General features: G+C 39.5%; 1 protein-coding gene across 2 annotated transcripts; it reads left to right on the top strand.

Annotated features, from left to right (window-relative positions):
• The first annotated feature begins 821 nt into the window (after positions 1 to 821).
• LOC147581860 (uncharacterized) lies at positions 822 to 27,177 on the top strand. Of its 2 annotated transcripts, XM_086702906.1 has the most exons (5): positions 822 to 1,265; positions 20,998 to 21,139; positions 21,301 to 21,346; positions 25,255 to 25,341; positions 26,613 to 27,177. In XM_086702906.1, the coding sequence occupies exons 1-5, from the start codon at positions 1,143 to 1,145 to the stop codon at positions 26,734 to 26,736; spliced, it is 522 nt and encodes a 173-aa protein (XP_086559032.1). In that variant the 5' UTR covers positions 822 to 1,142; the 3' UTR covers positions 26,737 to 27,177. The 2 variants fall into 2 exon arrangements, with proteins under 2 accessions (XP_086559032.1, XP_086559033.1); XM_086702907.1 differs by lacking the exon at positions 25,255 to 25,341.
• The last annotated feature ends 238 nt before the right edge of the window (positions 27,178 to 27,415 follow it).

Genomic DNA, 27,415 nt, shown 5'->3' with positions numbered 1-27,415 from the left:
GGAAGAAAGAAAGAACAGAAAAGAAAGAGAGAAAGAGAAAAGAAAGAAAGGAAGGAAGGAAGGAAGGAAGGAAGGAAGGAAGGAAGGAAGAAAAAAGAAAGACAGAAAGAAAGGAAGAAAAGCAAGCAAGCAAGCAAGCAGCAAGGTAGAAACAGGGCTTGATTGGCTACAAGGTCAGGATTTCCTTGTAAGGCTAGCAGGTCCTGTCTCCTAGGGTAAGAAGAGCTAGGGTAAGATAAAGATAAATTGGAGGATTGTGATTGGTGTGTGTTAGATTTCCTTGACAGTGAGGTGTTTTCTGTAAGTGCAGGCTGGCTTAAGCTTAGATTTGTGCTGTAGGCCCCGCCACTGGGGTGGCCTTCATTTTGTGGGTCCTGACGTATGAATTAACTTGATCAACATAATCCATCTATTTCATTTGCCTCATGATTTCTAGCTTACCTCGCTTTTCATTTTGAATTCACTTGATCAATATAATCGATCTATTTCATTTGCTTCATGATTTCTAGCTTACCTTGCTTTTCATTTTGCTTTGTTTTCATAGTTCATTTTCTTCTGATTCATCTTTTTGTCCTATACTGTCTTTTCATCCAAAAAAGACTTCCTTTTTATAAAACTGGAATTCTAACAGTTACTAAAAATAAAGAAGATTCAAATTCACCACCTTTATATTGTACTACTTTGGAAAAAAATATAGCCTGGAGTCAAGGATTTCCTCTGTACAGCTATGTTTTTCTTCAGGTGAGGTAGTTTGACTGACTTGATCTGTGCAAACAGAGGGACAAGGGGAAATAAATCTGGATGCTCAGCATAAAAAGAGCTAATGACAAAGCTATTTTTAGGGATGGGGCTTTCTGTCTTTCCCTATGTTATTTTTTATGGGCGCTTGATATCTCTGTTCTCCGGTTCTTATCTTTAAAAGACAGCTGCTTTACCTCGGGCATAAATCAGAAAAGCAAAAGCGGCTCCCGGAGAACAGCCTGGGCCTGGAGGGAGGATGAAAGGGGATAAAAGTTGAGAGAGGGGAGGGGAAGAATGAAGGACCCCTGGAGAGTCCGCGCTGGGCCAAACCCTGCACGCGGAAGTCCTCTACCCTTCCGAGGAGCACGGGCCAGCAGAGAAGCCAACCTGAGAAGAACGAGATGAAGCCCCGGATGCCTCAGAAGCAGAAAAGAAGACCCCGGGCAAGTGACACCTCTGCCTTGGAAGCCAATTCGCCCTGGAAGTACAAGGCGCTTCCTCTGCCTTCCTGGAGTAAATGGGAGGTAGGTGCTCAAATTCCGCGACCCAGGCAGGAGGCACCTGGGGAAATGGACTGGATGTTACCAGTTGTAAGTCCTAGTCACGTGCAATAGGAACCGCGCTGGAGTTCAGAGTTTACCGAAGAAGGAGGTCAGTTTTCTTGGAAAATATATGGAAGAAAGATTTATTCAAGATTACACACGAGTCTGGGATTCCTGAATTAACCCGTTAATTTCTTTAAAAACAATTCGCAAGAGGAAAAAAAAAACACCTCATTAAAATATGGCGAGAAAAATTATTTGACACCAGATTGCTTTACATTTTTCTTTCCTCTCCTCCCCTCTCTTCTTCCCTCCCTTCCCCTCTCCTCCCCTCCCCTCTCTTCTTTCCTTCCCTCTTCCTCTCCCCCACACCCCCCTTCTCTCTTCTCTCCTCTCAGCCTGCCTCTAGGAATTGTATAAACACGGCTTAATTTATGCCAACTTAGCTGGAAAATTGGACGACTCACATCAATTTCACTTAAGGTGTCCATCGTTTGAAAATTAGCTTCGTACTGAAGATTTAGAGCTTTTTTTTTTTTTTTTAAGAAATTCTGTGGGGAAAGAATAAAAATCTGCTACCAGATCTGTTTGCTATCAGTATTTTCAGACCCCTCATATTTTAATATGCTCTTACCTTAAGTTAATAGAGAGTGGATTATATAAAACCCAAGTAAATAAAGGGGATGGGGGCTGCAGAGGTGGTGGATGGGGATATGTCAGCAATTTTGGGATGGCAAATCAGGAGAGAAAAAGTACAAGTTCATTCTTATTTTAGATCTTGCAGCTAGAAATATAACTTGGGGCCCTTTAAGGAGGCCAGTCTTGATTTATATTACTCCTTCCAGCTGCATCTATCTCTCTGCATTTTTCTCTTGCTTGCTGGCTAACAGACATAGCACTCCAAAGACAGGAAGCGAGAAGCACTTTCAGGGAGCAAGAAATTCAGCTTCCAGCTACACACACACAAACACACACACACACACACACAACCACCAGAAACCAAAGGAAGCTAGGAAGAAGTCATGATGTACTCCTAAGGAAAAGAAGCTAGGGGATTTATTAATGTAGAAGTCAGTTTTACAGAATATTCTTGAACAAAAACTATTGTAACCGCTGTGCTAACAAGCAACACTAATGCCCTAGGGAAGGAGATTACAAGAAGATTACCAGGAATGGTCCTGATTCTGCTTTAGGAGTGAGATCTTTTCTCTACGGACAAGATAAATAGCCACCCCCAGGATGCTGTCCTCCCTTAATGCACCCCGTTTCATTAGTTCATTGCCACCTAATTACAGCTGAGTCCAAATAAAAACATAAAATGAATATTATTTACTTACATAGGTTGAATGATACGGGTGGCCTTGGACTGTGAAAGGAGACATGTCACTCTCGGGTTTTTTTGTTGTTATATCTAGGGTTTCCTATCTACTTTGGGTGAATTATCGCCAGCCACATGAAAATACACTGACTAAAAAAAGATCGGGAGAAGGTGCACATCTTCCTCTTGTGCGGAGTGCTGATAAAGTTATATGGCTATTTTGTCCGTAGAAAATGCCGATTATTAATAATTCAACAATAGATCTTCAGGGTTCCAAGTGCTTTAAAATCAATAATGTCTCCAAAATATTTATAATTTGAGACCACTGAAGACTTACCAGGATGGTACAGCAGAAAGTCCCCATCAAAATACCTAAAATACCCACTTTGGCTCTTACAATGCCAACGTTTTATTTTTCATTTTTTGGCACGTATAGTAGAGTTAACTAAATGCTGGTGCTGTGTTAGTACTTCGAGCTATAAATATGAGCTAAAATGGGAACAATTGTGACAAGGAATAATGACATCACTGTTTTTATTCCCTGTTCACGCCTAAATTGGTCCATTTAGCAGCGGGAGAGGTGGAACACTGGGTGCAAATAGGACTCTGCAGGGGCACCTGGATGGTTCAGTTGGTTGAGCATGGGACTCTTGGTTTTGACTCTGGTCATGATCTCGCAGTTCTCGCAGTTTGAGAGTTTGAGCCCTACATCAGATTCTGTGCTGACCGTGCTTGGGATTCTCTCTCTCTCTCCCTGTCTGCCCCTCCTCCGCACTCTTTGTCTCTCAAAATAAATAAGTAAACTTAAAAAAAATAGGACTCTGCCTCTAGGAGCTCTGTTGAGTTTTGGCAGGACAGTTATCCACTGATGGGATTCAAGATGGGAATGCCACATCTTGGGAAGGATTCTAATAGTATCGCCATCTATGAATTACTACACCCTCAGCAGAAAGTCACAAGGGTCTAAACCTGTTTAATATTTATTTTCTTAGGTCACCCAACTAATATTTGTCTTTATTTATAAATTAAATTTGGATGTCTGATGATAAAGCAGTCATATATTTTTTTCTACTTTCTAAACTAATCTTTTAAAGTTTTGGGGCGCCTGGGTGGCGCAGTCGGTTAAGCGTCCGACTTCAGCCAGGTCACGATCTCGCGGTCCGTGAGTTCGAGCCCCGCGTCAGGCTCTGGGCTGATGGCTCAGAGCCTGGAGCCTGTTTCCGATTCTGTGTCTCCCTCTCTCTCTGCCCCTTCCCCGTTCATGCTCTGTCTCTGTCCCAAAAATAAATAAACGTTGAAAAAAAAAATAAAGTTTATTTATATAAGTGATCTTAAGCAACCAAGAGTTGGTCACTTAACCGACTGAGCCACCCGTGTGCTCCTCTAACTACATTTTAATCTTCAAAGCTATATGCAGACATAGTTGAAAAAGCCCAGTATTTCATAAGGCTCGTAATTTAATACTAGCACTCTTCGCCTCCTTCCTTCTCCTGATTATTGCCCCTCAGAGAAAACCACTTTCAACTTTTAGGCTTTTTCCTGGTGTCCACCGCCATCTTTCTAAATAACATTCATTTCATACTATTTTGTTCAATTTGTGTGCTATTGATCAATTCTCTATTTCTAACCCCTGCTCTCTTTCCCCTCAAACACAGAATTCTCCTCTCCCCTTTCTAGTATAGCCACAACTTCATTTTTGGCTAAATATTCCGTTTTCGTTATTATGACCATTTAAATAGTAATATAATGTAGGGGAGGAAAACGTTTTCCTTGGCCCTCTTAGGATCCTTGGTCGAGTCTGAAAAATCAAACTAACAAAAACAGGAGAAAAACATACAAGTGTACTTAATATAAAAGTTTCACGTGACGTGGGGATCTTCATAAGGAAATGACATCCTGAAAAAATTACTGAATCTGAGTGTTTCTGTGCAGGCTTTGATGGAACGTTGGACTTCACGGACAAACAGGACAAAAGCTATGAGCTAAGTGTAGCCACCTGGGACAAACTCAGCAAGCTTCTCCATTTGGATTCTGGGTCTCAGAGACAAGGATGACCCTTTCCTGTGGGTAGAGAGAGGGTAGCTGTCTGATGAGGGTCTTATGAACTGCTTCAGGGGAGAAGGACGGGAGAAGATCAGAGAAATCTTCCTGCTTTTGCGGTTTCCTCAAACTCTTTCAGCTTAAAATATTCAATAGGCCAAGGTGCCATATTTTGGGTATCCTGTTTTGAACCTCGTGATTATCATGCTTATAATTACTTTCTTCTATAACTTTGTTTTCTAGGTAGTTACAATTCCTTTTTTTTTGGTTAGTTTTCTATGTGCTGATATCTAATTTATTCTGTGTTGCTTCACAAAGCAAGCTCCTAATATATTCTAGCACTTTGGGTAACCTCTCAGTTCCCCCCCCCCTTTTTTTTTTTTTAACATTTATTCATTTTTGAGAGACTGAGAGAGACAGAGTGGGAGCGGGGGAGTGGCAGAGACAGAGAGGGAGACACAGAATCGGAAGCAGGCCCCAGGCTGCAAGCCTTAGGCACAGAGCCCGACGTGGGGCGCAAACTCACATGCCATGAGATCATGACCTGAGCCAAAGTCAGATGCCCAAGCCCAACCGACTGAGCCACCCAGGTGCCCCAGTTTCCCCATTTTCTTGAAGACACACCCTCCACTCTGCTGCTCCAATTTGGGCTCTTTGTCCTCGCCACCTGCTTCCCCGCTGCCTTCCTGGGATTTCCCATCACATCATCCTGGAAATTCCCTTTGCCTTCCTCCTGTTCTAGATTCCTCATTCTTGGATCCCTGAACCCCCCTTCTTCTTAGTTCACTTTCCTATTCTTGTGGAGCACTCAAACCTGGAGACCTTTGCATATCTGCAAATGGAAACATTCTAATTCTATCATCAGATTTATTTTCCAGTTAGACTGGGTGTAGAATTCTAGATTTGAAATACTTTATTCTTCAGATTTGGAGCGATTGTTCTACTGTGTTCTAGGTAATATAGTTTTGATACTATACATTGTTATATTCTGATTCATGCTACTTAGTATGTGAAATCTTCTTCCTTTTCTTTTCCTTTCCCCCATCCCCCCCTGGAAGCTATTAAAAGCTTATTTTCTATAGCCAATGTTGTGAAGTTTCTTAGTGATATGTGTTTATATGTTTTTACTTCCCTTATTGTATTATACACCTTTCCTCATGTTGTGACCTTTTAGTCTGAAAACTGTTTTTCAGTTTGAGAAGATTTTCTTGAATCATTTTTTGATCATTTTCTTCTTTTCATTTTTTCTGATTTCTTCATGGACCTCTTATTATTTGGAAGTCAGATTTCCTGGAAAGGTGCTCTAATTCTCTTTTATTTTTTTGTCTTCTTGTTCTCTGTATCTCTCTCTCTCTCTCTCTCATTGGTTTCCTGCCAATTTAGTGAAGTTTTAGGACATAATATATTTTAGGAGAGAACATAAATATATTTTTATTGCACCATATATAACCACAGTCTGACAATCATGAAGAAGCTAAAGTTTTGCAGAGAACTAACTACTCCCTAAGAACTAGTGGGTAACCAGATTATAAAAGGCCAGTGACTAAACAGACAATTGGTATAGGATTATCCTTTTTTAATTCAAATATGAAATGATCTCACATGAAAATTTCTGTGAGGCTGACTGACAAAATACTTATTAAACAGTCTAGAAAGGCATTCACACAGTTTAGAATAGGGAAGTTATTTCAATTCTCAAGGGAGAGAAAGGAAAACAAAATCAAACACTTGTGTGGAATCTCTACCTTGTCCCTAAGATTAAACTGGTCTTAGAGCACCTGGGTGGCTCAGTTCGTTAAGCGTCTGACTCTTGGTTTGGGCTCAGGTCATGATCTCACGGTTTGTGGGTTTGAGCTCCATATCTGGCTCTGTGCTGATGGCATGGAGCCTGCTCGGGATTCTGTCTCCCTCTCTCTCTACCCCTCCACTGCTCTCTCTTTCTCTCAAAAATAAATAAATAAACATTAGAAAAAATAAATAAAAAACTTCTCTTAAATATTAGCGGCACTCTTGTGGCCATAAAACATGCAACGAACAGAATCCAGACATGTCCTTTTTACTACTGACCTGATTTAGAAAACGCTAGAGTCATTAGAATTTTCTTTTTAATTTATAGGGAAGAGAAGAAAAGTCTAATTTCATTCTAGTTTGGACTCAATTTTTGTAGCCTTCTGTCTATATAATTTTGATTTGAGGGACATTTAAGAATTAATGCTCGGGGTGCCTGGGTGGCTCAGTTGGTTTAGTGTCTGAGTCTTGATTTTGGCTCAGGTTGTGATCTCATGGTTGAGTTAGGTTCATGAGCGGAACCTGCTTGGGATTCTCTCTCTCCACTCTCTGTCCCTCGCTTGCTTGATCTCTTTCAAAATAAATAAATAAACAAAAAAAATTAATGTTCCCATAACTAATTATTGTAGCTCTTTCTTAGCTAACAGTAGTTTTCAACATACCCACCCACCCCCATGTTAATCAGGACCAGTATTTTTTTTTTTTTGAAAGTTTTTAAATTTATTTTGAGAGAGAGTGTGCGCGAGTGAGGGAAGGAGGGGCAGAGAGAAGGAGAGAATCCCAAGCAGGCTCCTCACTGTCACGTGGGACTTGAACTCACGAACCATGAGATCATGACCTGAGCCAAAACCAAGAGTTGGATGCTTAACCAACTGAGCCACCCAGGACCAATGTTTTCTGACACACAGAAAATGTGCCTGATAACACAGGCACACCCATGGATTACAGGCACTGCTGGGGGCTTCCTCTTCCAACCTGAAGACCAAGTCTGTCATTCAGGAAGTATTTGCAGAATTTCTCCCACTACTACTGGCTAAGCACTCTCAAGAAGAATAAATATGTAGGATAATGTAGGAGACACACATGTAATTGGAGAAGTCATAGGTCTTCTTTATCTTGCAATTTAACTCAAGATTATTTTTTCCATCCCAAGTTACCTGCCTGCTGATGAGTTATTTATCAGCACTGAGGACATGAAAAAATCATGGGCTGTGAGTAAAGGGTTAACACCAGGATTGGGCTGATGCAAGAGGAAGGACCGCCTCCTCTCTCTGGGTAAGATTGCCTTGGCCACTGCAGAGTTAAGATAAACTGTGGAATGCTGTGTCTCCTGTGCTTTATTTACCCTTCTCTGTGCAAACCGCATGTGGGCTAGGGGTTCTGTGAGTTGGTATGCAGGTCTCAGGATGATATGACTGGAAGAGTTTAAAAGATAGCAGGGAAGCAGAGGGTGGCTTCCCTGTGGCCAGTGACCACACATGTGCTCTGTGGCCGCCCCACGAGCTGTGGATGGTGGGTGGCTCCTGATGACATGCGGGGACTGCACTTACTATATTTCCTGTCCCATTTCCCTCTACAAAGCTCAGCTAACATGGTGTGAGACTAAAGCCTATTGGTGGCTTGTGAGTCTGATTGTCAGTTTGGACTAGTAACGGCCATTGCAGCACCTCCAAGGTGAAGTCAAAACTGTTATCTCAGGTTATTTTTGTGTTTTTGGTTTGGTTTGGTTTTGTTTTTTAGTAACTTAAGCTATTTCCATTGTATAAATTACCAACGTATGTCATGTTTTTATATTTCTCAATAAATACTTGAATGTTCTAAACTGGTTTTTCTTAAGAAGTGAAGCTAAGAACAAAGACAGATAACCAGTAAATTCTGTAAATTCAGTTCAAGGAATCCTCCACTCAAACTCACTCATTCAAATATTACATGAACCACAGTATATGAGGCAGTTAGCCAGGCAGTAGGAATACAAAAATAAATTTTTTTAAAAGTTTTTTTAATTTATTTATTTTAAGAGAGACAGAGACAGCGTGAGTAGGGGAGGGGTAGAAAGAGAGGGAGACAGAGAATCTCGATGCAGGGCTCGAATCCACGAAAGCATGGGATCATGACCTGAGCCGAAACTGAGAGTTGGACGCTTAACCGACTGAACCACCCAGGTGCCCCGGAATACAAAAGTAAATGACAATACGCAAAACACTGTTTCCTTTGTGGAACTTACAGAATGTGGGTGTGTGTTTTTTAATTGTTGTGTGGATATCATTCATTTTATTGAAATTAACATTGTTATGAACACATCATAGAAAAATGCCCCCTCACAATACGAAGGTGAATATTGACCATCAATAGGGCAAAGCTGTCTTCAAAAGATAGAGATGTGGGAAACTGTTTCACAGAGGGGCGTGGCTGCTTTCCGACTGCAAGGCGGTGCTATGGAGGAAAATGAGGATCACCTAATCCACCGGCTGTCATTTACAGATGGACAGGGGGGCCCAAGGCAGGGCCTGGAGATGAGCTAAAGACTGCTCAATAACTCTGGGTGAGATGGTGCTGGCTGAGTCAAGTCTGTGATAGCGGGGAGGATAAAGGTCACAGGAGAGACACCAGGGGTCTGATCAGGAGGGACTAGTAACTGACTGAATGCAGAGGAAATGAGAAGGGGGTCAGTTGTGAGGCAGAAAATAGGTAATTTAATTTTGGACGAGTTGAACAGTGTTTACTCTTCTCTGGGTCAAAAAATGTTGGTCGCATCAGTGGCAGAAGTTTTGGAAGAAATCCACGAGGCAGAGTTAGATACCATCCTCTCATCCTTGGAATTTCGTACATTTTGCATCTTTATTAAGGAGCTCATCGTGCTGTTTTGCAATTTGCTTATATCTCTGCTCCACAACTTTGAAATGCTTGAGAGCAAGGTCTGGGTCATACGTTTATCTCTGTGACCACAGAGTGTAGCACAAATTACATCCTGAAACTTACAGAATTGGCCATAGTAAGGGACTGAAATCTTGATTCCAGTCTTGTCATCACATAAGGACCCATTTAAAACTAGTTTCCTCCTTAATGAATTTTGTGTCTTAGCAGATCTCTCTCAAACAAACTGCAATTTAAAAATAATCTCTGGCTCCTGATCACTGTTGATATAAACACTATACTGGCTAAAAAAAAATTCCAACCAAGAGTAAAGCAATTTGATGTTTTAGCTTTAGCAATACTATTGTAGTTGAATATTATCTTCACTGAAATAGCTTGAGGCTTCCTTTTATTCTCCTTAACATTTATTTTTGAGATTTGTCCCTGTTGATATATCCAACTTAAGCCCATTCTTGCCTAGAAACATTCATTAGAATGTTGCAACCTGGGGGTCTGGGTGGCTCAGTCGGTTAAGGGTCCGACTTCAGCTCAGGTCACAATCTCACAGTTCATGAGTTTGAGCCCTGCATCAGGCTCTGTGTTGACAGCGTGGAACCTAGAGCCTGCGTCAGATTCTGTGTCTCCCTCTCTTTCTGCCTCTCCCTGGCTTGTGTTCTCTCTGTCTCTCTCTCAAAAATAAATAAAAGCATTAAAAAAAATTAAAAAAAAAAAAAAGAATGTTGCAACCTTAACACAGCCTTGGTGGTTACCTCTAGGAAAAGAGCAGGTAAGAGGTGAGAGTGGATGTGTCATTATTTCTACAATGTTGTATTTCTTTTATTAAAAAAAACAAAAACAAAAACAAAAACTCTGGAGCAAATATGGCAAAATATAAACAAACCATATATGGCCGGTGGGTGCATGAATAATCTAATTTATGTTCTGTATGTTTGAAAATTATATGCTTTAAAAGATGAAACAGCTGATTTCAAATAGCTCTTTTAAACAACTCCTATAAAAAGCTGTTGATGTATTTACTCATGGAAAAAAAAATACTGTGAACTTCTCTTCTAAGAACCCAGATATGAAATATTTGCCCTTAACTTTAGAAAGCATAACTTTAAAAACATTAGAATATATATAGAATTCTAATTATTGATGATAGAGGAAGATAGATCACAAAAGATATGAAGCTTTCAAAAACTAAAATTTTGCTACTTAAAGTGACTATGTAATTAAGTCTATATAGCTGAAATTACCACCTTTATTCAGGTGGCTCCAATGTTTAGTCTAGACATCTGTAGAATTCTCAACACCCGTATCCAACAGTCTGCTTTACAGCACGTCTTTGAGCCAGATACAATCCAAACAAAAATCATGAACCCCTGCACCCTCCCTCCTCGACCCATCGGAACCTTGTCCTCTTAGCCCATTGACTGGAGTCATGCGAGTCAGACACCCACGAAATTTCTTCGTCACAGACACTTACGACATTAGTATTTACTTCATTCCATGGTTTTTGGTTTTTTTACAGGAATCTTTTTAAGATCGCGTCCACTTTATGAAGCTTATTTCAGTTAAACTAGCATTTTGTCCATAAATACACTTGACCTGATACACAAACTGAAACACAGCCAGTATGTGCAAGTCATGAACAGACCCCAGGGAATAGTCATGCTTCCTCACATTACCTCAAGTACCCTAAGTGACATATGATCACCAGACATATACACTGAGTGAATCCCTGGGCTCTCAGGAAGGTTTAAGTTTTTAATACAATATATGAAAACAAGTTGAAATATTTTCCTCGCTCCCCAGTGAAACATCCTGTGTGCTTCGCTTTGGCAGCTGTAGCTCCATACTGCAGTCAGAGTGATATTGTTGAAACTCAGAAGTGGTTATGTTCCTCCCCAACTCATCGTCTCCCTGTACCACATACCTATTAACATTCCAGAGTTTTCTTATTGCTCTTAAAATGAAGACAAAAATCCTTTACGTGGCCTTTGAGCAAAGCTTTTCATAATTTGTCCTCTATCTCCCTCCCCAGCATCATCTTACCAAAATGAACTCGTAGCTCTTGGATACGGAAAAATGAAGAAATGAAACTCCCTATTCATTCTAGTACCAACCTCAGTTGTACTTTTCCTTGCATATTTTATTATTTGTTTAAAGTATCTATCTCCCAGGACGTCTGGGTGGCTCAGTTGGTTAAGTGTCCGACGATTGGTCTTGGCTTAGGTCACGATCTCAATTTGTGAGTTCTAGACCTGCATTGGGCTCTGAGCTGAGAGCTCTGAGCCTGCTTGGGATTTCTCTCTCACTGTCTCTTGGCCCCTTCCCAGCTTGTTCTCTCTCTTTCTCTCAAAAAAGAAATGAATAAACATTAAAAATAATAACAATAAACTATTTCTCTCCCATACCAAAAGTTATATATGTTTTCATTCTTGTTTTGTTTTGATCTGTTTTTGTTCATTCTGTAATATCTAGCATAGGGCCTGGCTCATTTTTTTTTAATTGAAAAAATGATCCAAAGAGAAAGAAGATAAAGCATTCTCTCAAAAGATTAATATTTACATAGGGCATTTGTCAATGAACCCAATAAAAGAAGGATGTGTAAAAACTCAAGGCTCAAACAATAAAGGGGGAATATAAGTAAGTAACATTTATGTGCTTATGAGAAGAAAACAGAGGCTTTTTAAGATTAAAAAAGACAATAAAAATGGTAATACATTTATTTTGGAGATGACAGTGACAAAACATTGACCATTGGGTTTTTATTTCTTTATCAGTATTGCCATTTGGGTATGCAGATTGTGGAAAACGGCCTAATTATTCTCTTAGGTTAACCTATATATATTTTTGGTCCAAATGAATTATATACCTAGAAACAGAAAAAGGTGACTGATGGGGGGCGCCTGGGTGGCTCAGTTCATTAAGCATCCGACATCAGCTCAGATCATGATCTCATAGTTCATGAGTTTAAGCCCCACATTGGGCTCTGTGCTGACAGCTCGGAGGCTGAAGCCTGCTTCGGATTCTGGGTCTCCCTCTCTCTCTGCCTTCCCCTGCTCGCACTCTATCTCTCTCTCAAAAAAAAGAAAAAAAACATTAAAAAAAAATAAAAAACAAAAGGTCGCTGATGGGATCATTAACCATATATATATACGTATATATATGGTTAATAATCCCATATACGTATATAAATGTATACATATGATATTGCTTTTTATGTTAAAAACATTTTTTTGAACTAGTTTCAAATGTACATTAATGTTACCAGAACAGACCAACAACTTTTACATCTTCATCATCTGTGTGGGTGGCCAATTAGCATTTCACTTCATTTGTTCTCTTTCCTTTCTCTCCCCACTCAGCATGATGCCTATCATCCCCTACATGCTCCAGTTATACCCCCAAATTGGAATATGTAACAACAGACACTATGATCAATAAGAAAATCAACATTGGGGCACCTGGGTGGCTGAGTCGGTTAAGTGTCCAACTCTTGGTTTTGGCCCAGCTCATGATCTCTTGGTTTGTGAGTTTAAGTCCTGCATTAGGCTCCACTCTGACAGGAGGGGACTGCTTGGGATTCTCCCTCTCTCCCTCTCTCTCTGCCTTTCCCCTGTCTGTGCTCTCTCTCTCTCTCTCTCTCTCTCAAAAAAAAAAAAGAAAAGAAAAGAAAAGAAAAAAGAAAATTAACACTGATAGAAAACTACCATGGAAATGTGACTTCATTCACATTTTGCCAACTGTCCCGACAATGTTTTTTTCCCCCCCTATTTGTGTCTACCAGCTTGTCACTGTAAGTTCCTCAGTTCTCCTTCAATTATCAATCAACATTTGGAGGCAGGGCTTCTAAGGTTTTACTCTCATGTCTTGTTCCTCATCAAGTTTTCTACATCAGCCTTAGTATTCATTGATAACTCCCATCTGAATCAACCATCATACTGAAGGCTGTCAAATGGTGATTCCTCATTTGCATCATTCATTTTACATTTAGTAATTTCCATTCCACTGTAAGGAAGAACTTTCCCTTCTCCCTCTTTTTGTTTGTTTCAGGATAGACTCATGGATTCCAGTTTTATTTAATGGTTTATAATCTGATAATCTCATTAGTTATTGTGATGCAGAAATTGTCACAGATTTAGCCTGTGGGAGCTCCTTCACGCTGGCTTCTGAATCCTCTTGACATGTCCCCATCATTCATTGAACGTTACTTTCAGAGATAAGATGCTCCAGGCACATTTTGTTCATTCCATACTCTAGCCCTGGAAGAGCCATTTCTTAAAGGAGCCTTGGTTTTTTTGGCAGAGGGTAATATTTAGAAATAAAAGTCTGGGTTCTCAGTATCATCATTGTTACTGAACTGTTATTGCATCTAGAACTTTTCAGTGAAGAAAGTTAGAAATCTATGTGTATTGTATATATATGTGTGTGTGTCTGTGTATACACACACACACACACACACACACACACACATATATATATATATATATATATATATATATGCATGCATGGATGTATACACACATATCCAATTATAACTATCCGTGTGTGTGCTTTAAATTTGATTTCATGGTGAAATCATCCTATTTTCCTCCTATGCCTTGGGGTTCTTTCTTGAAGATTCTGTATATGTTGCAAATTCCTTCTCAGATAGAAATGTGGTTTTATTAACGTCAATATATCTCCCTATATGCTTAACAATTAACTCGTTTTCTCATTGTAATAAATTTTCCAGCCACTCAGTAGCTTCCTCTGCATATCACCTCCTTACCACACCGGTCTTACATGGACCTGGGTTCACTGACATCTCCATGGTGGGCAAAAATGGAAGGACGGGAAAAAAAGATGGGAAGAAAAGAAAAGATGAGAAGTTGGCAAATCCCAACAAGATATATATTTTTAAAAGTTTATTTATTTTGAGAGAGAGAGAGAGCAGGGGAGGGGCAGAGAGAGAGCAAGAGAATCTCAAGCAGGCTCTCTGCACTCACAATACAGAGCCTGACGGGGGCTCGAATTTATGAACCATAGGAGCATGACCTGAGCTGAAATCGAGAGTCAGATGCTTAACTGGCTGAGCCATCCAGGCGCTCCTCAACAGGATATTTGAGAATTCACACAGTTCTTGCCAGTTTTTGAATATAATATGATCTATCCTTCCTGGATCTCAAACTACCTGGACTCATTGACAACTAACACTGTTGCTGAAGGTGAGAAAGCCTTAGCCACTCGCCCACAGCAACTCTAAGTGAATTTCTATTGTATTGATCTGATATTTCATGATCAGAGAGCCAGAAAGAGTGGTAACAGACATGGGCATAAATGCTCAGGAAAAGGAGTGTGGTGATCCTTATGAGCCAGCAATGCTTCCAAACAAAATTACAAACAAACCTCATTGTCTTTTTAAATGGAATCAATAGCTGTGATATAGATATTAAAAAAAAACATTTTTTTCATGTTTATTATCGAGAGACAGAGAGACACAGAGCGTGAGCAGGGGAGGAGTAGAGAGAGGGGGAGACATAGAATCTGAAGTAGGCTCCAGGCTCCGAGCTGTTGGCACAGAACCCAACACGGGGCTCGAACTCACAAACTGCGAGATCATGACCTGAGCTGAAGTCGGATGCTTAAGCAACCTAGCCACCCAGGCGCCCCAGCCATGATATAGATATTAATAGCGATGATGTAGACATGTTGTTTGTGAATTTTAGCAAAATATCTCATGATGTTTGGAAGACAAAACTAGAAAAATTTAAGCGGAGTGTTAGAACAATTAGGTGAGCGGCTGGTGCTGATTTAACTGTATGGAATTTTCAGTAAGTTCGGGGTATGATCAAGGCACAGAATGCAAAGAACGAAACCCCCTTTTCTGCCACAGTCTGCCCCGTCTCAGGAAAGAAAACTACTATTCACCCTATCACTCAGGTCATGAGCCTTGAGGTTATCTTTGCTTCTCCTCTTTATCTAACTCTTCATATCTGATTCACCAAGTCCTGTTAGCCCTGTCACGAGCGATGAAGAGTCTGAGATTTTACCTGCACAGAAGCTAACGAATCACCTGCCAGGGTTTCAGGGATGTTGGTGGGACATGTGAGACCGCTGGCTCAGAGACAAAGGATGGTTTATTACAGCAATAGCAGTAGCCAGAACTTCAGCATTTGTGACAGTTCTCTGAGCCCGATGCCCACAGGGTGATGCCAAGAGAGTCAAGTGATACCTGCACATGCAGTGGGTTGAATTACGGCACAGGGACTCCGATGTTTGGAAATTCAAATCTTTTATAATAGACAGTAAGCCTGTGTAGCGTTTGCTTTGAAGGGTATACTTGTTTTCCAGGGCTCTCATAGCACAGTACTGTAACTTTGTGAAGTACTATAACTGGGTGAAAAACAACAGAAGTTTATTCTCTCACAGTTTGGGGGGCCAGAAGTCCAAAATCCAGTTGTTGGCAGGTTTGGTTCTTTCTGGAAGCTCTGAGGGAGAATCTGTTCCACACATTTCTCCTCGCTTCCGGTGGGTCTGGTAATCTGGGGTTCCCTGGTTTGCAGATGCATCACTCCAATCTCTGCTTCCATTGTCACATGGGATTCTTCCCTATATGTCTCTGAGTGTTCACGTGGCCTTTTTTTTTTTTTTTATTAATTTTTTTCTTTAACGTTTATTTATTTTTGAGACAGAGAGAGACAGAGCATGAACAGGGGAGGGTCAGAGAGAGGGAGACACAGAATCCGAAACAGGCTCCGGGCTCTGAGCTGTCAGCACAGAGCCGACGCGGGGCTCGAACCCACGGACCGCGAGATCATGACCTGAGCCGAAGTCGACCGCTTAACCTACTGAGCCACCCAGGCGCCCCTCACGTGGCCTTTTTAGAAGTCCAGCAGTCATTAGGTTTAGGGCCCCCCAACCCAGTATAATGTCATCTTAACTCATTATATCTGCAAATACCTTGTTTCCAAATAGGAAGGTCATATTTTGAGGTCCTGGTAGAGAGAGAGAGGGAAGGACAAATGTCACAGTCTTTTTTTTTTTTTTTTGAGGGAGAGAGTGAGAGAGCATGAGCAGCGGAGAGGCAGAGAAAGAGCAGGACAGAGGATCTGAAGCAGGCTCTGAGCTGACAGCAGAGAACCTGATGTGGGGCTCAAACTCACAAACCATTAGATCATGACCTTAGCTGAAGTCAGACGCTCAACTAGTTGAGCCACCCAGGTGCCCCGTCACAGTCTTTTTATAATCTAGTCACAGAGGTGATATCTGGGGATGGCTTCATGGTTGTGTGACTTATGCATTTGCATAGAGCTCTGTGCTTTAAAAAAAAAAAAGCCCACACTTGGCTTAATTCTCTGGTTTCTGAATATTCCTAATAATTCTTGAACCAAGGGTTCTATGAGTTCATTTTGTAGTAGGCCCTACAAATGACATAGCTGGTGACATCCTATTACTCTTGTATTCTATTGGCTAGAAGTGAGTCTCTAGATCCAGCCAGAACTCAAGGGGAAGGGCTTATATGAGATGTCAACACCAGTAGGCAGTGAACATTGGAAGCCACTTTAGAGTTTGTCTATCACATTCTGTTCATTGGCTCCAATGATTCATCTTCCACTTCTGTGCAAAATGTATTCCTCACCCTCTCCCAAGGTGCCCCAAATTCTCATCTGAATATAGTATTACCTGAACACATAGAATCTCAGCATCTAAACTCTTTGAATATAGTTGTTTTTTTTTTTTCTATCTGTGACCTGAGAGACTAAAGAGACAAGTTATTTTACTCCATACACCCAACATACAATGGTGAGACAGGCTTAGGAAAACTGCCCTAGACATATCAGTTCAATTAGGGGAAAATGGGAATCACAAAGGAGTGTTCAATCCACAGCAGTTCTGAAATCCAGTCAGGCAAAGGTTCAAAGCGCTTTGATTGGGTCTCAAGTTCTGGGAATAATTCTTCTTGGCTTTTGGTTCCACCCTCTGAGCTGTTGGCTCCACTCTCTGTTCTATCCCTTCCTTTCTTCATAAAAGGTAGCATGTGTTTGCAGCTGAGTACTTTTCTTAGTCCACTTGCTGGAAGTAGAAATTTGGGGATCCAATGACCTCTTCTCATTTTGTACTATCTGTCCCTTTAAGGTAAGGCCGGAAGTGTTCTGCTGATACAATTCTCTCAAATCTTTCTGGGTTTCCTGTGAAACTCATTGTTGTTATTGTTGTTGTTGTTTTTAAGTTTGAGAGAGACAGAGACAGTACAAGTGGGGGAGGGGCAGAGAGAGAAGGAGAGAGAGAATCCCAAGCAGGCTCCACAGTGCCAGTGCAGAGCCCAGTGGGGACTCGAACCCATGAAGCTATGAGATTGTAAACTGTGGGCTGATATGTATTTAAGTGCTTCAGATGCTTAACCTACTGAGCTACTCTGAGCCAGGTGCTCTGAAATTCTTTGGGTTTTACTCCATTAGACAAAGCCACAACCACATGTCTTTTTGAGATAAGCCCTTCTTTATTTTTCTTTGCCCATTCTTTCTATTCATCCTTTTACATATATATATGTAAAATATATATTTTTATATATATTTATATATATATTTTATATATATATTATATATATATATTTTATATATATTTATATATATTTTATATATTTATATTATATTCTCTTTATAAAATATATATATATATATATACACCTGTGTGTGTGTATATATATATATGTATATATATATACATATATATATATATATACACCTGTATGTGTGTATACATATATATATATATATTTGAGAAAGAGAGAGAATGAGCACAAGCAGGGGAGGAGGTAGAGGGAGAGAGAGAAAAAGAGAGAGAATCTTAAGCAAGCTTCATGCTTAGCATGGAGCTCCACTCTGGGTCTGATCTCAAGACCCTGGGATCATGACCTGAGTGGAAATCAAGAGTCAGATGTTGGGCCGCCTGGGTGTCTCAGTCTGTTAGCCATCTGACTCTTGGTTTTGGCTCGGGTCCTGATCTCACAGTTTCGTGGGTTCTAGTCTTGCATCAGGCTCTGCGCTGACAATGTGGAGCCTACTTGGGATTCTCTGTCTTCTCTCTCTCTCTCTCTCTCTCTCTCTCTCTCTGCCCCTTCCTCACTTGTGCTATCTCTGTCTCGAAATAAACAGATAAACTTAAAAAAAAAGTAGAAATTAAAAAAGAAAAGAGTCGGATGGTCAACCAACTGAGACACCCAGGTGCTCCGTCCTTTTATCTGTTTTCAATTTTTTAAGTTAACATTTTTTTAAGTAATCTCTACACACAGCATGGACTCAAACTCACAAACCTGAGATCAAGAGCCAGTGCTCCCATCCTTTTAAAATTTGTAAACTTTAGCTCAAATTATTCTCTACTCTCCTATTCTTTATGGCATTTATCACCATTCAATATATCATATGTTTTACTTATTTGTTTTATTTATTATCTGTTTCCTCATTTTTTTGCCCAGTTATAATGTAAGCTACCACAGGGCAGTGAATTTTGCTAGTTTTGTTTATTAGTTTACCCACAGTGGTTAGAATAGTGTCAGACACCTTCAAGACAAATACTGAATAAATAAAATAATTTCAAAAAGGATTTCAAGAGTTTTAAAACATTCATCTTTTGTGAAACATTATAACATATAGAAATATGGGAAAGGCCACCTGTTCATGAAGAAGAATCAATAGAGATGAGTTTGGATGTCCTGATAAGAGGATAAAAAATTAAAATAAAATACCTCCTTCACAACACCCAGAAAAGACAAAACGCATCTCCAACAACAAAGAACACCACTAATGTCACACACACACACACACACACACACATACACACACAGGTTGACATAGACTTTGGCATTCATTGTTGTGAATAACCAACAATTCCCTAATGAGAAGGGAGATATATCATCAAGTTTGAAGTTATATTATGGAAATTATTTAGAGTAACACATAACTTATAAGCAACATATATTTATAATATAAATTTAAATAGTTATAATTATACCTTATAATTTTGCCCATATTGTATTACGGTAAGGTTATCATATTCTTCTCTCTCGTATCTTCAGTATGACCATTAAAAATGTTTAGTGATCCATGTTTTGCACTTATAATAATTCTGAATTAAAGTCTGCGAAACTCCTCTGTTATTCTCCGAGTTTTCAATTCCTGATTGATTTGTTTGGCAAAAGACTTGAGTTAAAATAGTCTGTGTTCAAGTTCAGTTCTTGGTATAGGAATCAGTAATTCATTTTTACCTTTCATTCCAGCCACTGAGAGTTGGGTTTTTAGGTTAGAAGCTGCGTTCCTATCTTCTCCTAGAAGTAGGGTTGCACCCAAAAGGGAAGATGTCAATCCCATTGCATTTTCTTCAGAGTATGAACTCCTCCTTACAAGCCAGCTGAGTACAACCAGGGAATGGATCCGAGGCCCCTGGACTGTCTAGGGAGAAGTTTGTGGTCTTGCTGCACTTCCTTCCCCAGTTTCCTGTCAGCCACCGAACCTGCATGAATTGACATCTCAGATGGCATTTGCTCTGTCTCTGGAAATAGCCATGGCCGTGCTGATTTGGTTATTGGACAATGTAAACTTGCTCTGGGCATGAATCCATTGCTGAGGTACCAGCTTCTCATAATGGGAAAGGACCTCACTTAGAAGGACTTCTTGAAGAGAAGTGAGGAGCACGTTCAAGCTAGAGAAGGGTGATTCCAAAGTTCCTGCCAGTTCACTGGTTCTTTTAGGAAGGATCCTTATACTGTCAACTTAGGCTACTGGTATGGGCTGAATTGTGTCCCTCAACCCCAAATTCATATGTTAAAGTCCTAACCCCCAGTACCTCAGAATATGACTGTATTTGATACAGGATCTTCAGAGAGGTAATTTAGTTAAAATAAGGTCATTAGGGTGGACCCTGATCCAACATGACCAATGTCCTTATAAGAGTAGGAAATTTGACCACAGAAATGTACAGAGGAAAGATGATGTGAAGATACAGGAAGAAGACAGTCATCTAAAGAAAGCAACCTGCTGACACCTTGATCTGGATCATCTTGCTCCAGATTGTGAGAAGAGAAATTTCTGTTGTGTAAGCCACCCACTCAATCGTACTTTGGTAATGGCAGCCTTAACAAACTAATTCTCATCTTCCTTTGTCTTCTGGATGCTACTGACTTACCTAGATCTTTTCAGGGAGGAAGCTGAAAGTGTGGTCAGAAGGTCTCCTATTTCTGTAGAAGCAGCGGATGGTATGAGAAGAACAAAGCAAGGCTATGACTTCCCCAGACTGTGGTAGAGCAGGTCAGGAAACTCCCTCCCCATCTTAGCTCCCTACCATGTTTCTGCCCAAAGAACAAACACATTAATTCTTTTTTTCCTCTCTTCCTCTTTTGTTTCTGCCTCCATTTTCCCCTTTTATAAATTGCCAAAATCCTATTGGTCAGCATCCAATCCCAGTTCACTACCCAGTCTAGTTATCTTGCATCACCCAAGGAATGTACTGTCAGAATGACTAAAAACATGTTAAAACACTAGTGATAGTAAATATTTTTTCCCAACAGAGACCTACTAAGGGCACACCTTATCTTTAAATCATATGCCTCTCATCCTGAAATACCTTTTCTTATGGAATATACTCATTGCTTCCACATCTGAACCATATCTGAAGTAGATCCTCACATTATTCTTCCTGTTCCTCTTTTTTTTTTTTTTCTTTTTGCAGATCCTGGTCATAATGGGAACCATGATCTCTCTGTTTTATATGTGGCTGTATTCCCAGAGCTTCCATTTCCATGTGGCACATGTTTATGCACGCTTCGGGTATTCCAGTGCCCAGCTTATCGTTGGCCAGAGATACCTGAAAGGTAGCTTCTTTGTTCCTCTGGTGCTCATTTTCCTGGGGACTGGGCGGGAGGCGACTTGCTCGTTGGATTTCTGGATCTGTAGGTTTATAGAGGATTTTAGCACCAAGCAGTTAACAGACTCCCCCCCCCCCTTTTTTTTCCTGCTTTTTGGTTTTACCCAGGAGCTGGTGTGGTGAAGGATGAAGAAATGGCAATGCATTGGTTTAGGTAAGAAAGATGATATCTACCAACAGCAAAACTGCAAATTATTCAGGAAGTGCTGAAATATAAAACTTTATGATTTTTGGTGCTTTTTTCCCTAGAACATAAATAAGATGGAGATACAAACTCTCTTAATGTCAAAGTCTTGGTACCTTCTCTACTTTTTCCACTTTGCAGTGAAGCATGATGATGGGGCTGATGCACCTAAAAATAGTTTTCACAATGTAAGCAAATGCTAGGTTAACTTTATTGTTTTTTTATTTTATTATTATTTTTTTAATTAATTAATTATATTTCTTTTTAATTTACATCTAAATTAGTTAGCATATAGTGCAACAATGATTTCACAAGTAGATTCCTTAATGCCCCTTACCCATTTAGCCCATCATCCCCCCACAACCCCTCCAGCAACCCTCAGTTTGTTCTCCATATTTATGAGTCTCTTCTGTTTTGTCCCTCTCCCTGTTTTTACATTATTTTTGCTCCCCCTCCCTTATGTTCATCTGTTTTGTATCTGAAAGTCCTTATATGAGTGAAGTCATATGAAATTTGTCTTTCTCTGGCGGACTAATTTTGCTTAGTGTAATACCCTTTAGTTCCATCCACGTAGTTGCAAATGGCAAGATTTCATTCTTTTTGATTGCCGAGTAATACTCCATTGTATATATACACCACATCTTCTTTATCCATTCATCCATAGATGGGCATTTAGGCTCTTTCCATACTTTAGCTATTGTTGATAGTGCTGCTGTAAACACTGGGATGCATGTGCCCCTTCGAAACAGCACGCCTGTATCCTGTGGATAAATGCCCGGTAGTGCTGGGTTATAGGGTAGTTCTATTTAGGTTAACTTTAAAAGAGCTAACTTGGAGCACATGTAACTTTCTAGGTCAAGATTCAGAACACCAGTAATTTTATTAACAGTATTCTATGTTAGCACTGTCTTGCTTATTAAAATTTTGAGCTCTTGACTGTAAAAGACACATTAATTTGAAATTTAAAAGTAGAAATACATATTACTTATTGTTTAGTCCATTTTTTTGGTCCAAATTTTATTCAACTGTTTAATATTCAGTGTTCTAAATTTTTCACAGGCAGCTTTCTTGATTTTGATTGTGTAGTCTTGGCCTGATGAATCCTCAAAGAAAAATATCCCATGTTATTATATTTTCAGTTTGAGAAAACAAAAATAACTTTGGAAACATACACTTGAACACCCCACCTCACACTCTAGAGGTTAAAAAATGGAAATAAATTGGCTCTGAGATGTTAGAAACTCTATTTTATATGGAGACTGTGGTAGCAAATAAGGACAAGTTAGGTACAAAGCAAGAGTCACTTAATATAGAGAACTGGCTTTGAATTCATACAGTCTCAATTTATCTGAAAGTAGAATTTTGTTATGGTACTCTTTAAGCTGTACTGTCCAATATGGCATCCACTAGCCACAAAGATTATTGAGCACAAAATGTGGCTAGTTTGAATGGAGATATAAAATACACAATGGATCCCCAAGATTTAATGTGAAGAAAGGAATATAAATCATCTCATTAATAATTCTTTATATTGATTATATGTTGAATGATAATGTGTGACAGGGTTAAATAAAATGTTTAAATTAACTTTACCTATTTCTTTGAGAACTTTTAATATGGTCACCAGGAAATTCAAAATTATGCACAGCTTGCATTATATTTCTATTAGATAATGCTGAAGTGCAGTCTCTCATGATCCTGAGAAATGTTCGGTTATCTTAGAGAAAAGTGAACACATTTATGACTTTGCCATTACCCATGAACCGATGAGCTCATGCATCTCAGAGGTTGCCTTTCTTCTCTCTAGAATAGTGGTTGACCAAGTTGGCTACTTATTAGAATCCATCCCCCGGGGAGCTTTGAAACATAGTGAGGCTTAGCTCCAGATTGACTTAAGTGAGCAGAAAAAGCCCCGAGTGACTGTAAATGTATGACCAGATCAAACCACTACTCTAGAAATCTACAGTGGTTATAAAGTAAACACGAACCAGCATGGGAAGTCATTTCAGTAACCCATTTCACCACAAAGTTTAAACTGGATGTTCTGATAAAGTTCACCTGCCAAATAACTTTGAGAATCAGGAGGAGAATGACATGGCTCTAGAGTAGCTAAATGTGGTTGGTGACTGACTATAGGAGGCTGAAGCCCCTGGTACTGGGAGTGTAGGCCACGCACCCGCAGCTTTGGCATCACCCGGTGGGCACTTGTTATAAATACAGCATCTGAAGCCCTAACCCAGCCCTACTAAAGCAGAAACTTCACTTTAACAAGTTTCTGGGGGTGACCAGTAAGTACATTAAAGTTGCTCTAAACAACATTTTGGAAGCGAGGTCCTTTCTTGCTTGGGACCATGCAATTAAAGGCCAGTTTGAAAAACCTTTCCATCTTTCAGTGATGGCTTCTCCTGTCAGGAACGGGGTGGGAAAAGCATTGCAAAAGCAAGATTTCCACTCATATACTTTTAAAACAGAATTTATAGTTTATAACTTATAAAAATAAATTTATGCCTGATGTGAAAAACATTGGAAAAACAAAAATCACCTATATCATATAGCATAGTAAAACTATGCTATAAACATTTTGATGGGTATTCTTCTAGACTTTTTTCAATTAATGTATTTATAATATTCCTTAATTTACTTGAAGATTTCACTATTTTATGTTTAGCCCTTTTCCTAGTTTCTTACTATCACAAACTGTCATTGGAAAGAGCCATTCATATGTACCTTTTTGCACACCTGATTTCCTTACCAAAAAAACTAAAATTTAAAAAAATCACTAAAAATAGAATTATCAGAATTATCATTCCTAAAGCTTTTATATGTATTGTAAAACTATTCTGAAAGATTGCCCAAGTCCACTCTAGTATATACTTATAGACTTATCAATATTGTTTTTGATCATTTGCTAATCTTTGCCAACTTGAATAGCACCATAAGAGGTCTCATTTAAAATTTTTTTTATTTTTATCAATTGTGAAGTTGAACATTTTTAAAAAATGTCTGTTGTAATTTTTATTTCTTTTTCTGCAAATTGCCTGTTCATGTTGTCTGCCCATTTTTCCTTTGGATTTATTTTCCTACTCATTTTCCAAAATTTTTATGCATTAAAAATAGCCAACTTTTGTACATTTCCTTGTATTGTATTTCTGACACCTTCTCCCTGCCCCCATCCTAATAATTTCAAAAAAAAACCCTGCAAGGTAAGAAGGTAATAATTATATAATCTGTATTGTCCAATATGGTGACTATCAGCCACATGTGGCCATTTTAATTTAAATGAATTAAAATTAAAAATTCAGTTCTTCAGTTGCACTATACATTTCAAGTATTTAATAGTCACGCATGACTAGTAGCTACTGTATTGGACAGAGTAGATATAGAACATTTCTATCTTTGGAGAAAGTTCTATTGGAAAGTACTGGCATATTGCATTTATATTATAGCAATTGGAAATAGTGCTTAAGGATCAGCTTACATTTTACTGAATTCCTAACATTCCCAGATGGTTTTTTCCTGTATTTTGATTTCCTGTATATTTTGGAGATAAGGGTATAATTATTTTGATCTTTGAGAAAGCTGATGAATGGGTTTGGAGCAAATAGGTGATTTAAATATTCTCACTTTTTTTTTAAGTACTGTACATGTTTCAAATAAGAGACATTTTTGATGAAAGAGACTTACTAACATTTGGTCTAGATCTATAAGATGGAAGTGATGGTTTCCAGTAACGGTTACATATTTGTATTGGCACTGCCCAAGCAGATGCTTTTTCAAGGGACTGTTTTTCATTTTTCATTTTTTTATTGCATACTCACTCCCCATTACCTTTCCAGCCCATATCACCAGTCCCCTTTTCTCTTCCTTTCTTTTTTTAGACAAGCCTCCAAGCAAGGCCATCCCCGTGCTTCCTTTAACCTTGCAGTAGGAAAACTGAAAAACATGACTGGGTCCATGGAAGTAGGGTAATGAAATGAACTGTCTTTTCCCTTCTAGCTGAGATGTCATTCGTCCTAAACCTGCCCCCATATATTACCTGCAATTGACAGACAAAAGCTTTTTATATATAGTTCACTTCCTACTCTTGCCTTTTTATGTGCTTACATTGCTATGAGTTATGATAAAAGTCACAAAGCCAGGGAATCCAACATTCAAATCTTTGCACAGATTCATTGATTATACTGTTAAGGCATTCTATGAGCTTGAGATGAAAGGCCAGATTATCTCATGGTCCTTACAATCTCCCATACCCTGGATGTACCGTGTTTACGGCCTTGTAGCATTTTCTTTTAAACAGAATGGAACATGCAAGAATATAAGGTAGATAGCTCTATCTGGGCACCAGTTCTTCTGGTGTCTATTGTACCAATCCCCTTTTGGTTACTCACAGTCATCAAGAGAAGTACTGCTATTCTCTCTGGAGAAGTTCTTAATGTTTGCGAATAGTTCACAGACTGGGATGGTTATTATACAGCAATTTTGAGGCAAAGACCCCCAAAAGACCTTATTTTGATAGGGCACCAAAAATAAACCATTAAACTTTCAGCTTTTTTTTTTTTTAACTAACGTAACTGACATATATTCCATTACCAAGAAATGTGTACAACCAACCCCCTCCTCCAAATTCCATCCCTTAATCGACCTCCGACTGATGGGTGGGCAAGGTCCAGAAAGAGGGCGTCTCAGTGAGGCACTGATGGGTAGGGTGAGCCTTGGGAATTGATAAAATACTCAGGGATATCGGTTGCATGTATTATTGGTAATGAAATTTTGAAATGACCCTTTTGAAGCAGCCAAGTCAAAATGCTATAGTCAGTATGTTCTTGTTATGACTGATGGTTGGTAGTTTCACAGCTGATGGGCAGGCATGTCAAAAGGGGCCCCTCTCCAGTTACCATTTCCAAACCAAAATACAGAATTTTCTGGCAAGAGAGGGGTCTCAGACATTACCTAAGAGTCTTGGCTAGAAAAACTCTTCTAAACAGGGCAAAAAAATCCAGCTGGACTCTAATGTTGTGACATGATTGCTGTGGGTGGCTTTGATTTGATTATGAAGACACTCAAGATAAAACCCAGATGAAATAGCACGTGTTTCCCTCAGTGCCTTAGAACGAGTCCCAACAGGTGTTAACCTGGCCCTTAGCCTAAACACTGGACGTGCAGGTGCTTTTGGTTTACTTTTTCTTAAAGTTAAAAGCTTTACTTTTTCTTTGTACTAAATAACTGCTTCTTTTAGGGATGTAGAGATACTCCTTAACGTTGCTGCAAGACAGGGGGTCCAAGAAGCCCAGGAACTTCTGGAGAATGTTATCTGGACCAGAAGCAAGCTCTCGCCAACTAAAAAAATGAGGGTCTTTTAGCCCGTGTGCTGCTTGCCCTGCCTGGATGGGGATGCTTCACTCTCCCTCACTCACTGTGGCCTTGCAACGCTTGGTGCAGTTATCAGTGCAAGTGGCTTTTAGTTATAGTTTCCTGTGCTGCTGTGTTATCAATTAGCCTAAATCCTTTCAGCAAGGCGTTGCTTGTATTCTCCTGGGATCCAAGTGTGACCTCTTCTGGATGGAGGAGTATTTTATTTGGATTTCATCGCTGCTCACCTCAGCTTAAGTTTTAAGTCAGCAAGCAGTATATGAAGTGGTGGGAGGAAAAGAAGGAAGAAACCTGTCACCAGGGATCTGGCTTCATGGAGGTGTTAGTTGGCACCCACAGATCACTGAAGGAGCTGAACTCGTCATTCACCTAATCTCTGACATGTGGTGTTCTGCTTAAAATAAACTTGTTTTCATGGCTCTACCTTTCAATTTGCTGTGGCATTAGGTTTCTAGGGTGTTTTATTGTATTTGCTTTTTGTACTACTTTTTATAAAAAGTCCTTTATGGGGGGGGGGGGAATAAAAAGGCTGTGAATATTGCCAACAAAAGACAAAAGGATAAAGTATAAGAGCTCACATTTATTGAGCACCTGCCATGTTGTAAGGTTTCATCCTAACTGCTTTTAAGTATTTTGGCATTCACTAGTTATAAAAGCCTTATGAAGGTG

Source organism: Puma concolor, chromosome B1 (assembly GCF_028749965.1).
Source record: "Puma concolor isolate L17-30 chromosome B1, mPumCon1.1.hap2, whole genome shotgun sequence".
NCBI lineage: Eukaryota > Metazoa > Chordata > Mammalia > Carnivora > Felidae > Puma > Puma concolor.
Note: the sequence above shows the minus strand (reverse complement) of the source record. Positions and strands in the feature narration are given on the sequence as shown.